Source organism: Oncorhynchus kisutch, linkage group LG14 (genome assembly GCF_002021735.2).
Source record: "Oncorhynchus kisutch isolate 150728-3 linkage group LG14, Okis_V2, whole genome shotgun sequence".
Lineage (NCBI taxonomy): Eukaryota > Metazoa > Chordata > Actinopteri > Salmoniformes > Salmonidae > Oncorhynchus > Oncorhynchus kisutch.
Window position 1 is genome coordinate 40935500 of NC_034187.2, and position 13172 is coordinate 40948671.

The 13172-nt window shown below is 44.3% G+C and overlaps 1 protein-coding gene across 1 annotated transcript; it reads right to left on the reverse strand.

Moving 5' to 3' along the window:
• Positions 1–228: 228 nt before the first annotated feature.
• LOC109903846 (transcription cofactor vestigial-like protein 2) lies at positions 229–5975 on the reverse strand. The gene is made up of 4 exons (XM_031788407.1): positions 5680–5975; positions 4715–5057; positions 2429–2869; positions 229–1462 (listed from the first exon to the last, which is right to left on the reverse strand). The coding sequence occupies exons 1-4, from the start codon at positions 5764–5766 to the stop codon at positions 1419–1421; spliced, it is 915 nt and encodes a 304-aa protein (XP_031644267.1). The 5' UTR covers positions 5767–5975; the 3' UTR covers positions 229–1418.
• Between the last annotated feature and the right edge of the window lie 7197 nt (positions 5976–13172).

Consider the following 13172-nt stretch of genomic DNA (forward strand, 5'->3'; position numbering starts at 1 on the left):
CAAAAGACTTCATGATGACATCATTGTAACCAGTTTATAACCTGACCCTGACGTCACAAAAGACTTCATGATGACATCATTGTAACCAGTTTATAACCTGACCCTGACGTCACAAAAGACTTCATGATGACATCATTGTAACCAGTTTGCCACTGGGTTATGCTGACGGGTCCATATACTTTTTTTTAAATCACTCAAATAATTCTGTACAGATATTGAAAGACAGTCTTGAATTTACCATAAAAATATTTATTGACAATAATGTTATTTCTTGACACAAGCAAGAGAATGCACGCCCTGAATAACACTTCTACGGTCCACATTTTTAAAACGGCTACAAGTCACATGTATGACGAAAGGAACATCAATGGAACACATTCAAATGATTAAAAGCAAATGTGGTGTCTGATCAATACTTCAACAGCTTATAAAATGCTTATTATTAACTATGCTGATCATTGACATACATTGTAGTGTTTCCTTTCCGCAAACTAAAAGGTTAGTTCATAGATCAACAAATACTGTCAAACACCTTTTATTAGCCTCTCGCAATCATTCTTCAAGAACTTCTCAACCAGCTTTTAATAAACCACAACCAGAGTATTTCCAGAGCACTGGCCAAATGAAGATTTCATTTCAGAAATGCATATTAAAACACAAATAAATAGAAAAAAAAGAAAGAAAATAAACATTATGATTACAGTCACAATCCAAAACCATTCACAGCCAGTCCAATCATCGCATGTCCATTTGACGAAATGCAGATAACTGCCCAGATAATATAGATGACGAGTGCAGTGTCAACACAGAGAAGAGAACCTGCAGTAGGGAGTGGTGTCGTGAAAGATTGGGCGACCGGTATAAGCATTTCAATGTTAGTCTACACCTGTTGTTTACGGTGCATGTGATAAATACCATTTCATCTCATCCGTCTTTGTTTGCACTTCCCACTGTGTCCAAAGGAAGTTTCTTATGAGCCTGTCCCTCTCTGTCTCTCTATCCAAACCAGGACACTGTTGTTAGCACATTGCTAGTGGCCTCCAATGGTCTCTATGCTGCTACACCACACAGATGAGCCCTGAGCAGGGATAGGAGAGGAGAGGGATAGGCCAGTCATCACAGAACACAGAACAGTGGTCTCCAAGGCTGTACATCTTCTCTCTCTGCTCTGCTCTCCATAAGCCCAGCCTCTGAGTCTTTATCTCCACGGTACACACATGCCGACCTGGAGCCTCTCGGCTGCGCTGGCACCGTGGGCCTGGGGGGAGGCGAGGGCAAATGAGGGGGGACGAGGGCGGTGGTGGGTGAGTGATAAAGGGGGGTGAGGGAACAGCGAGGAGGGGGCGCTTCAATGGTACAGGTCCAGACGTCCTAATTGGATCCGGTAATGGCTGGTCGATGGCAAAGGAGGAGGGTTGTTAAAACCAGTACAGGTCCTTCCCTTTCTTGTGATGCTGGAGGCCTGGGGATGTAGAAAAAAAGAAAGAAGATACAATGGAGGAAAACAATGAGAACGAGGCACAATGGTTGTCATGGCTGCTCCTGCTCTTTAATCCAAACAGCTTCAATTTTTTTTTAAATGCTATTGATGATGTGTTTTCTCTGACACTAATTTTCTGTTTATGCCATACAACAGCAGCAAAGAAACATACAGTAGGACAGCTCACAAATGTGACCTAAAACTGACAAATGTAGCTGAAAGAAATAAACTGCTGAGGTGGCTTGTTAATGGACCAGGTTAATGTAGAGGTGTAGTGTACCGAGACTGAAGACTAAGGTGTGGGTGGATGTTAATCGCCAAATTGGGCTCTGGTTAGAGAGTGAGGTGGACAAAACTACAACAGTTTATTATTGGCACTAAACCGTCCCAGCACAGAGGGCAAAACACACTGATAGAGAACTGGTAAAATTATGTTTTTTTTTTTGGTCAATAATGCATACTGGTGGATTCTCTGAAGGCTGCCACACCAAATAAATGTTTGGTGTGCTCGGCAGCCATCGTTATACGGTCAGGTGACAGGTCGTCTGGTGGGAAACTGACATTCAATAGTGTTACATGATTGATCAGCTTACATTGTAGAATTCGGAACAATAGCACAATGACAACTGAAATGACTAAGCTGTGTTGACAGATGATATTGAAAAGTCCATTTCATTGGTGTTGCGGGTACACATTCATCTGTATTAAAATACTTTCTGTGGGCTCAAAAAGCAGCTTTCCAATGTTAATGTCAGTGGTCGAAAGCCTGTCGAGCGTTTGAGGTTCATGGTGTTAACCGATATTGCACATTTATGGGACTGTGGACACGCAGGTGGCTGTGGCTGCAGCAGAGAGGACTGCTATTGAAAAGCTGCAGGTGGCTGTTGTTGTGGTTGTGCTTGTTGTGGTTGCGGTAGGCTCCGCTGAAGTAGAGAAGCGACTCCATACCTGCGTCCATGTTGAGGGCCATCTCTCCGGGGGGCAGCAGGCCCGGCCAGGGCGCGGTGGGGTCCAGCTTGGTGACGTCATAGGGGTGGTGCACGGGGATGGAGCCCAGGTGGTGGGGCCGCACGGTGGGCATAAGCAAGGGGCTGTAGGGGTGGTGGGGCTCCAGGCCACCAGGAGTGTAGAGTTCGTGAAGGGGCCTGGAGGGCCCGTAGGCCTGGCTCGGGGTGTAGCCCCACCCCTCTGATGGGTGGAGGTGCGAGTGGGGGTGACTGTGAGGATGGGCGTGAGGGTGCGGAATGCCCGGGCGGAGTCCGGAAGCGTAGGGGTCCATGGAATAGGTGGGCATTCCGGGTTCGCAGTGGGAGCGACTTTGGGGGGAGGAGTAGTTGCTGTCCCAGAAGGAGGGGGGGAAGCTTCGGCGACTACTGGGTGAAGGGGTATCTGAGAGAGAGGGGGGGGGGGGGGGTTAGGCATATGTCACGGACAGTTGTGTTACTGTATGGCATGATTTACAGACACATATGGAATAGCCCATGAGAGATGCATGCAAGTCATGAAAACAACATTAGGTCACATGGTTTTTACACATATGTACATACAGCACATAGTCCTACCAACAGTAGTCTCCTGCAGGCCACAGAAAGAAATACTAGAGAATCTTAAAGAGAGAGAGAGAGAGAGAGAGAGAGAGAGAGAGAGAGAGAGAGAGAGAGAGAGAGAGAGAGAGAGAGAGAGAGAGAGAGAGAGAGAAACAAATAGACAGACCGAGTCTGACACCAAGACTGCTAACAAAATGGCGACATGGACTGAGTTGACCTTGTATTTTTATACTGTCTCTACACACTCACACACACTGACGCTCCAACACACACACACACTCACTTAATTTGCTCACACACACATAACATGCACACATATTTATACTGACTCTACACACACGCACACACATTCACATACAATTATCATATACTGTATATCCTGATGCCCAGTCATCTTACCCCTATACATATCAACCTATATCACTCCAGTATCCCTGTAAATTGGTATTGGAACAGACGCTGTATATACAGTAGCTTACTTACTTCTCATGTTCTTATTTCTTATTTGTATTTGTTGTGCGTTTTTCTTCTACCTTGTTATTTTTAGTACCACATTGATATTGATGACTGTGTTGTCGGGTTCAGAGCTGGCAAGAAAGGCATTTCACTGTACTTGTTTGTGCACGGGACATTAAAACTTGAAGCAGAGAGAGATACAGACACTCACTGACACAGAGAGGAAGAGAACCCTGGCCCTGTGTCCTGCCTCCCCCCAGCCCCCTTACTTACCCCCCCCCCCCCCAACACACCCCCCACCTGTTGTTTTTTCTGCACCACCCCGTTCGCCCGAAGCAGAATGTCAGTGGGACAGTTTTAGGCTTTTAGACGTTACTTTTTATATTTAGAATTACTCTGAAAAAAGACACCGTCGTGCGGCAGTGCACGCAGCAGCCCCAATCAAACCAGTTGTGTGATAAATCAGCAGCGGCCATTGTGGGGCCGCCCGGAGCCATTTGAAGGCGATATGCCGGCCCGCGGGGTTCAACACTTACGGCCGCGTATAAACATAGTATCTGTTGTCAGGCAGGAAGACGTCCAACGAGAGAGGGAGAGGGAGGATCTAAGTCCTACATGGAAATCGGGAGGACAGGCAGAGCACAACTCGAGTTTGGGTGACTACTTTGGCGAATGTAATAGTGGTAATATTGATCGAGAGAAAGTTGAAACCATTTGTAAAAAAAAAAAAAAAAGCTGTAGAATACAATTAATGTGAAGACATTGGTTGACGCTGTCTGCACCTGTTGGTGATTGTCGAGAAAACGTCCACTGATTGTTAATAACCCATTCATCTGAGTAATGTCAGTCTCTTTTGTGTAAAACAATCTCTTTACCTGGTTCTCTCTATAATATCAGTTTCATTTATGACATACTGCCTACCATTGGGTCATTTCTTGGCCCAAATCCTGAATTTTGTTGATCTTACCTGTATCCGCATTAATATTCTTCTGAAAAATCATCAAACTAGACTTAATGGCCAAAAACACACTTAACTGAGAGCATGAAGCATGTCACACTTGTCTAATAATATCCCTGACCCTTGACCCTCAAGCCTTCCTAACCTCTGACCCCATTAGGGCAGAGGACAACAGGCACCACTAAACAAGCACCCTTCTGTCCATTTCTTTGCCGTTTTGGTTTGCCATTTTATATCTACACACACACACACACACACACACACACACGCTACCTGTGCCCAGGTCCGATGCCCTCCTCTTGCCCTCTCCCTCCATGTAGGAGCTGAGTGCCCTGGAGAAGTGTTCGTCTACCACACTGCTGATGTCCCCTTGGTAGTACGTGAAGAGGACACAACGAGACGTCAGGTACTCAGCCTCGGGCACTTCCTGTTTCTCCTTATGGCACTCCTCTGGTCGAGTGGCACGGGGATATGAGGATGAGGAAGAGGCGGAGGAGGAAGAGCCAGGGCCCGTGCTGGTGCCCGCCGATACCCCCTCCGGACACCTTGTCATCTCCGCACTCTCCATCATGAAGTCTCTGCGGCGAGGAGAGGGGCTCCTCAGACCAATGGGTGCCTGAAGGGGGAGGAGGAAGGGGGGCAGGGTGGGGTCAATGGACAGTTGTTAGAAGGGAGAGATCTGGAAGACCAAGTCTATTGTGACATAAGACACGTGTGTGTGTGTGTGTGTGTGTGTGTGTGTGTGTGTGTGTGTGTGTGTGTGTGTGTGTGTGTGTGTGTGTGTGTGTGTGTGTGTGTGTGTGTGTGTGTGTGTGTGTGCACGTGTGTGTGTGCATTGACTAATAGTCTTGTGGTCATGACACTGTTTTCTCCACAACTATTCAAACGAAATCAGTATGTGCCAATTGGTAAGCCCCCTGTCATACAAATACCGACAACATACATCCACTGCTTATGGGTCTGATAAACTACCAACATTAGACAAAACAAATGTGAGATCCATAGCATTGATCATGGAACATTTTGAAACAGAGCAGTGCAGGTATTGGAAACATCTTTTGGAGACATTTGGTTTCTTACAGACCTCGTTGGTAATCTGCCCATAGATCCAACATTTTGTGTAGGTAAAACAATCAAATAGGTTACTTTTTTATGCAAATAAACTTATTCTCGGAAAACAAAGTTTCTCTCGCGCGTTTAATTAGTTCATTCGAAAACATTTGACAGCGCCTCCTTACCTGGAAGCTGTTGATGAACGCGGGGGCGGCTGGAGCGTACGGTGCGTAATGTCCATAGGCTGGGTACATAACATCCAAACAACTCATGGTAATGACACGGTGTCCTCTCAGTCCAGGGAAGGGAAGTGTCGCACTGTCATATGGAAACCAACGTTGTAAGAGAGCGACAACATTCCGCTACCAGCAGCAGCAAGGCAACTAGAGAAGGCGCTCGGTCAGTGGCAATGCGCAGCAGGCAGCACGAGGCTCGACATCACTCCAGAGAGCGCTCTCTGCTACGCTGCGCAACAGCAGCTGCGCTCTCAGATTGTGGTGAGAGAGGTTTATACAACAAAACACACACAAGAGTGTCCTGTAGCTTGTCCAATAGCTTCCCGCTAAAATAAATGCTCTGATTTGTAATATTACATAAGCCTAAGCTGTTTAGTAAAGAGCACGCAAATATATTACGATTTATTTCTATTAAGATAAGAATTGTAGGCTATTAAGAAATGTAGCTAATGATCATTTGTGAGGAATCGGTTCATGATTGTAAAATAAATCTATTATTATCGAATTACCTATTGTCCATGCACGTTTTCTATTGCCCATGCACGTTTTCCAATGTCCATAATGTAATCTGTTTAATTTATTTGGCAAGATCCTTAACTTCTTTGACCCCAAAATAAACTTTTCCAAGGGTTACACAGAGGGTCATAGGCCCACCGCAGAAGTAGATTCAGTTATGGTTGTAGAGGCAATAGAGTAATTTAACAAGCAAGTGACTTCATTAAAGAGAAGGCGCTCGGTCAGTGGATATAGGAAATGTGTATTCTATTCCCATTTAAAGTGTCAAGTCGGCGATCCTTTAAAACATCCATGGGGTAGCCAAGTAAAGTCTGCAGACATTGGAGCTATTTGGTGGAATTCTCAGAATGACACTTAGGTGTCAACTGTAGGGTGCACACACTGGCCATACCAACACCAGGAGAAAAGAAATACACAATTCCATGACAAATTATCACCCATCAGTTACACAAACAAGGAGCTTTCCTCGCGTAGTATGTCATCTGATGTCATCGTACGAATTTATAATAACAAAAGAAAAATATGAATCAATTTACCCTACATTAATTATTTTACTTTGATAGGTTAGATGTCCTATCAGAAATGTGACCCATTAAAACCCATAACAGTCCAAGCCCGACAATATATTTTTTAAGCTATATGGAATTGTTATAAGAAGGTCATACCAAGGATCATTTATCTATTTGATTTTGAATTTTAAGACCCCTTGAAGTATCTAAGAAATATATACAAATGTTAGTTGATGAATTTACTTATTTATAATACTTATTTTCCACCATAATTTGCAAATAAATTCATTAAAAATCCTACAATGTGATTTTGTGGATTTCTTTTCTCTCATTTTGTCTGTCATAGTTGAAGTGTACCTATGATGAAAATTACAGGCCTCTCTCATCTTTTTAAGTGGGCGAACTTGCACAATTGGTGGCTGACTAAATACTTGTTTGCCCCACTGTACATAAGTATTCACACCCTTTACAAAGTACTTTGTTGAAGCACCTTTGGCAGCAATTACAGCCTCGAGTCTTCTTGGCTATGATGCTACAAGCTTGGCACACCTGTATTTGGGGAGTTACTCCCATTCTTCTCTGCAGATTCTGTCAAGCTGTGTCAGGTTGGATGGGAAGTGTCGCTGCTCAGCTATTTTCAGGTCTGTCCAGAGATGTTTGATTGAGTTCAAGTCCGGTCTCTGGCTGGGCCACTCAAGGATATTCAGAGACTTGTCCTGAAGCCACTCCTGCGTTGTTTTGGCTGTCTGCTTAGGGTTGTTGTCCTGTTGGAAGGTGAACCTTCGCCTCAGTCTGAGATCCTGAGTGCTCTGGAGCAGGTTTTTATCAACGATCTCTCAGTACCTCCACACAGCATGATGCTGCCACCGACCATGCTTCACCGTAGGGATGGTATTGGCCAGGTGATGAGCAGTGCCTGGTTTCCTCCAGACGTGACACTTGGCATTCAGGCCAAAGAGTTCAATCTTGGTTTCATCAGACCAGATAATCTTGTTTCTCATGGTCTGAGAGTCCTTTAGGTGCCTTTTGGCAAATTCAAAGTGGGCTGTCATGTGCCCTTTAATGAGGAGTGGCTTCCGTCTGGCCACTCTACCATAAAGGCTTGATTAGTGGAGTGCTGCAGAGATGTTTGTCCTTCTGGAAGGTCCTCCCATCTCCACAGAGGAACTCTGGAGCTCTGTTAGTGTGACCATCTGATTTTCCGTTTGGTCAGGCTGCCAGTTCTAGGGAGAGGAAACTTCTTCTATTTAAGAATGACGGAGGCCACAGTGTTATTGGCGAACTTCAATGCTCTACAGACAATTCCATTCGACCTCATGGCTTGGTTTTTGCTCTGACATGCACTGTCAACTGTGGGACCTGATATTGAAGGTGTGTGCCTTTCCAAATCATGTCCAATCAATTGAATTTACCACAGGTGGACCCCAGTCAAGTTTTAGAAACATCTCAAGGATGATCAATGGAAACAGGATGCAGCTGAGCTCAATTTGGTGTATCATAGCAAAGGGTCTGAATACTTATTTAAATGAGGTATTTCTGTTTTATTTGTTTTAATAAATTTGCAAAAATGTGGAACATTTTCTGAAATGCTGTTTTCACTTCGTCATTATTGGGGTATTGTGTGTAGATTGACGAGGAAAATAGTTTATTGAATCCATTTTTTAATAAGGCTGTAACATAACAAATGTGGAAAAAGTGAAGGTGTCTGAATACTTTCGAAATGCACTGTATATATACTTTTGTATAGAATATTTTCAAACCATACTGGAGGACCTTCAGACGAGTGTTGTGACGCCTGTGGGCGTCCTAGAGCAGAACACCTTTCCACAGAGTGGTCATACTAGTGAGCAGCCCAAACCATTCAGACGCTACAGACGATTTTTGTGAGAAGACTGATTTTCGGGATGTCTCACTGTCTCTTTCACCTTTCACCACAGATACGGAAGTGCGAAAGTGCGACACTGTGCGACACACTGGCGGATGCGGTGGATTAAGCCATATGCAATGCAAAAACACATATATCTCTAGCTTAAATGGACAGATTTTTATGGGGATTTGTTTATAATGCTAATTCAATTTCCATGGAGGTGCGGACTTTGACTCTGGGGGGTTTTAATAGTTTAAAAGAGCAAGGTGGCGCCTTCATTTTTAAAGGAGCTAATTAGATTTCCATGGAGGCGCGGACGTTGACTCTAGGGGGTTTTAATAGTTTAAAAGAACAAGGTGTTGCTTTAAGTTTTAAAGGAGCCTGATTTGGTCGGCATTCCAGTCTTTTTGACAGACACTCGGGACTGCCTGGGAGAATTGTGTGGAATATTTGCAGAATTCCTTCGACGAGTGTCAGATGAGTTGGAATGCCTCTGATGTCTGTTAGCAGATGAGGCCGGTGGGAAGTTTGGGTGAAGTGTTGCTGCTTAGGTGGATGGGTGGATGTTGATGTCTAGAATCCCTGTGATACAATGTCTACAGAAGGTAGAAACATTGCAAAGGACATTTTGGATATCATGTTGCTGTGTTTATGTGTTGCGTATCAACTAATGCTTTTACTTTTGCAGTTTAAGCTCTGATTCAGCACTGCTGTGGCATTATTTAATTTATTTTGTCTTTTTCTTTCTTACAATGCACTTTTGATGTTGTCGTCTGCCTAAATATTTAACATACAGGACGGAGCTGGGCAGAGCCGGCGGCTGGGGTGCTGGAGCCAGAGCCGTGTGTGATGCAATGTTGGTGCACTCCAACTTACAGCGTGATAAACAGCTGCTGCTGATGGAATGGAGACTTCTAGTATTAATGACCATGACTTTCTATCTCCCTCTTCCCTCTCTTCCCCAGCAACACAAAAACCTCATCGTTGTCTTACCTCACTCTGCCTTTCCTCCGAAACAATCATCTACAGTCATTTGTCACTATTTGGCAACAGTGTGTGTGTGTGTGTGTGTGTGTGTGTGTGTGTGTGTGTGTGTGTGTGTGTGTGTGTGTGTGTGTGTGTGTGTGTGTGTGTGTGTGTGTGTGTGTGTGTGTGTGTGTGTGTGTGTGTGTGTGTGTGTGTGTGTGTGTGTGTGTGTGTGGTTAGCAATGCAACAGTTGTCGTATACTGACCACACTAGGAAAGGGAGGAGGGCGAGTGACGCAACCCCTTGACTGGAGCAGAGAATAGAGGTGGGGCACAAGCAGGTTAAAATAGGTTAATGTCTGCATACATCATTATGAGCATTAGTGTCCATTATTTGTGCATAATAATTGCTCATTTAGGCAATGGATTTATAAATAATTAATTGTATTGATTGATACTTTATTTATTTGAAGGATTTATTGTGTATTAAAGCACAATAATGTGTATGTGTTTGCGTGTGTGTGTCCGTGACGTGCGCTAGCTGAAAATAAACAAGTTACATCACTGTTGCATATGACCCCGGACATCCAAACCCATCCTCTTTCTACACAGGCTAAAGGAGAACTGCTCCGACGCCTCTGATTGGCTGACCTGTTGAAAGAAGTAATGGCACCAGCTTTATTTAGACCTCCAATATGATCGTGACACCAGGAATACTTTATAATCCATGCTATCAATCACCGTTGAACAAATTCTAAAAAACAAATGAAGTAACATCCAAGAGCATGTTGCAGTGGCCAGCAAAGCATGACTTGCACACAACACACAGGCTATATACAGTACTGCATGTTTGGACAGAGCACAGATAGATACCATGGTTAAAGCAGACAACCATTGTTTTTACTTTACTTCAATTGCGAACGCAACGTTCATTCTGGTTTAACCCGGCTATGGAAGATTGAACCATAACCCCTGAAACAACAACGCCTTTTTTAAGGTCTCTGTCTGGCATGGACCCAAGGGGGTCACTCTGCCTCTCACAGCATTCCACACTTGTTTATCCTATTGGCCTGCTTTAGCTTTAGCTACACAAATCCCCCCTGCTCCATGCAGCATGTGTTAGAGAGACATAGACATAACAGCTGCTCTCTTGTCCTGGTCTTCCCAGTGGCTCACAGTCCCTCCAGCTGTCCTGAGCCATCCAAATAGGTCTGACAGTGAAACACACACACACACAGTTTCAGACTCTTAGACAGGTCTGGCTGGTTCACAGACAAAGGTAGCCCAGACTGAATGCTGCACTCACCATTGTTTTACTTAAACCAGACTGTATCCATGACAATATATTGAATATAGGAAAACTGCATTATCAGGCTTGAGTTATTAGGTCTATTGTTACGATAACCAATAACTAGCCTACGGATAATGTTGCGCTCACTTTGATTAGAGGTCCTAGGCCTAGTTACATGGTCTGTAACCTGAATGAATGTGTGCATCTATGTGAGAAATCAGCGTTTGAGAGGACCGTGTTGGATGCACATGTGCCCATGGAGACCCTTAGGTCCAGGGCCAGTTGACTCCTTTGGGTCAGAGAGCCCAAGCCGATTATGTTCAGATGGTGGCAGAAACAAACACGTACAAAAAAGGAAAACTACAAACAGGCGAAACCCAGCAGCCTTACAGCTCTGCCAGCTGGGACACTCACTGATGATCACCTTAATTTGCAGAACATGTCCTGATCAAGGCTTGGCAGAACAACACTTGGACCTGGGTGCTGGCAGCTGCCCCCTGGGGGGAATAGAGTGTGGACGTGGTAGTGGTAGTGAGCTAAAGCGTGCAGTGTGAACTACCTAACCTATTCCATAACACTATAGTGGCTGTTATAGTGTTGATCTAATTTACAGCCTTGAGTCAGTCGTCTTGGGTATGTCTGTATCAGCTTTGCACATCTGGATATGGGGATTTTCTCACATTCTTTCTTGTAGGTTTTTGTCAAGTTCTGTTAAGTTCGATGGGGAGAAGCGGTGAACAGCAATCTTTAAGTTTTTCCACAGATTTGAATGGGATTCAAGTCGGGGCGTTGCATGGCCACTCAAGGACTTCTTCTACATTCTTGTTCTGAAGCCATTCCCGCATCGCTCTGGCGTGTGTGCTTGAGGTCATTGTCTTGTTGGAACGTACATCTTTGCCCCCGAAGGTCACACTCTGAAGCAGGTTCTCATCAAGGGTTTGCCTATGCTTGGCTCCATTTATTATTCTCTCTATTATTACCACTATGATGCTGTCATCACTATGCTACACGGTAGGGATGGTGCTAGATGGGTGATGAGCTGTACCTGTTTTTTTCTCGATAATAAAGCTTTGCATTCAGGGGGGAGTTTTTTTTTTCTCATCAGACCACAGAATATTTTGCCTTAAGATATCAGAGTCTTTCACAAGACTTTTTGCACATTCCAAGGTGTGCTGTTATGTGCCTTTTTCTCAGAAGTGGCTTCCGCCTGGCCACTCTCCCATAAAGCCCAGATTGGTAAAGTGCTGTAGAGACTGTTGTCCTTCTGGCAAGTTCTCCCATCTCAGCCAAGGAACTCTGTACTACTGAAAGAGCTGCTTCCTGTGCTTGGCCCTCCTATGCTGAACATAATAAACGTCTCTCTATCCCACCGGATGTGTACCAAACTCAGTAAAAGTGACAGGAATAAAGCCTCCCATGAAAAAGCCAAACCTTGACCCAGAAAATATTTTAAAAACTATCGTCCTATATCGAATCTTCCATTCCCCTCAAAAAAAATGACAAATCTGTTGCGCAGCAACTCACTGCCTTCCTGAAGACAAACAATGTATACGAAATGCTTCAGTTTGGTTTTAGACCCCATCATAGCACTGAGACTGCACTTGTGAAGGTGGTAAATTACCTTTTAATGGCGTCAGACCGAGGCGCTGAATCTGTCCTCATGCTCCTAGACCTTAGTGCTGCTTTTGATACCATCGATCACCAAATTCATTTGGAGAGATTGGAAACCCAAATTGGTCTACACGGACAAGTTCTGGCCTGGTTTAGATCTTATTTGTCAGAAAGATATCAGTTTGTCTCTGTGAATGGTTTGTCCTTTGACAAATCAACTGTAAATCTCGGTGTTCCTCAAGGTTCCGTTTTAGGACCACTATTGTTTTCACTATATATTTTACCTCTTGGAGATGTCATTCGAAAACATAATGTTAACTTTCACTGCTATGCGGATGACACACAGTTGTACATTTCGATGAAACATGGTGAAGGCCCAAAATTGCCCTCGCTGGAAGCCTGTGTTTCAGACATAAGGAAGTGGATGGCTGCAAATGTTCTACTTTTAAACTCAGACAAAACAGAGATGCTTGTTCTAGGTCCCAAGATACAAAGAGATCTTCTGTTGAATCTGACAATTACTCTTGATGGTTGTACAGTCATCTCAAATAAAACTGTGAAGGAACTCAGCTTTACTCTGGACCCTGATCTCTCTTCTAACGGACATATTGTAATGGCTGTCTTCCGACGACGACGACGAGGAGGAGTAGTAAGGATCGGAGGACCAATGCACAGCGTGGTA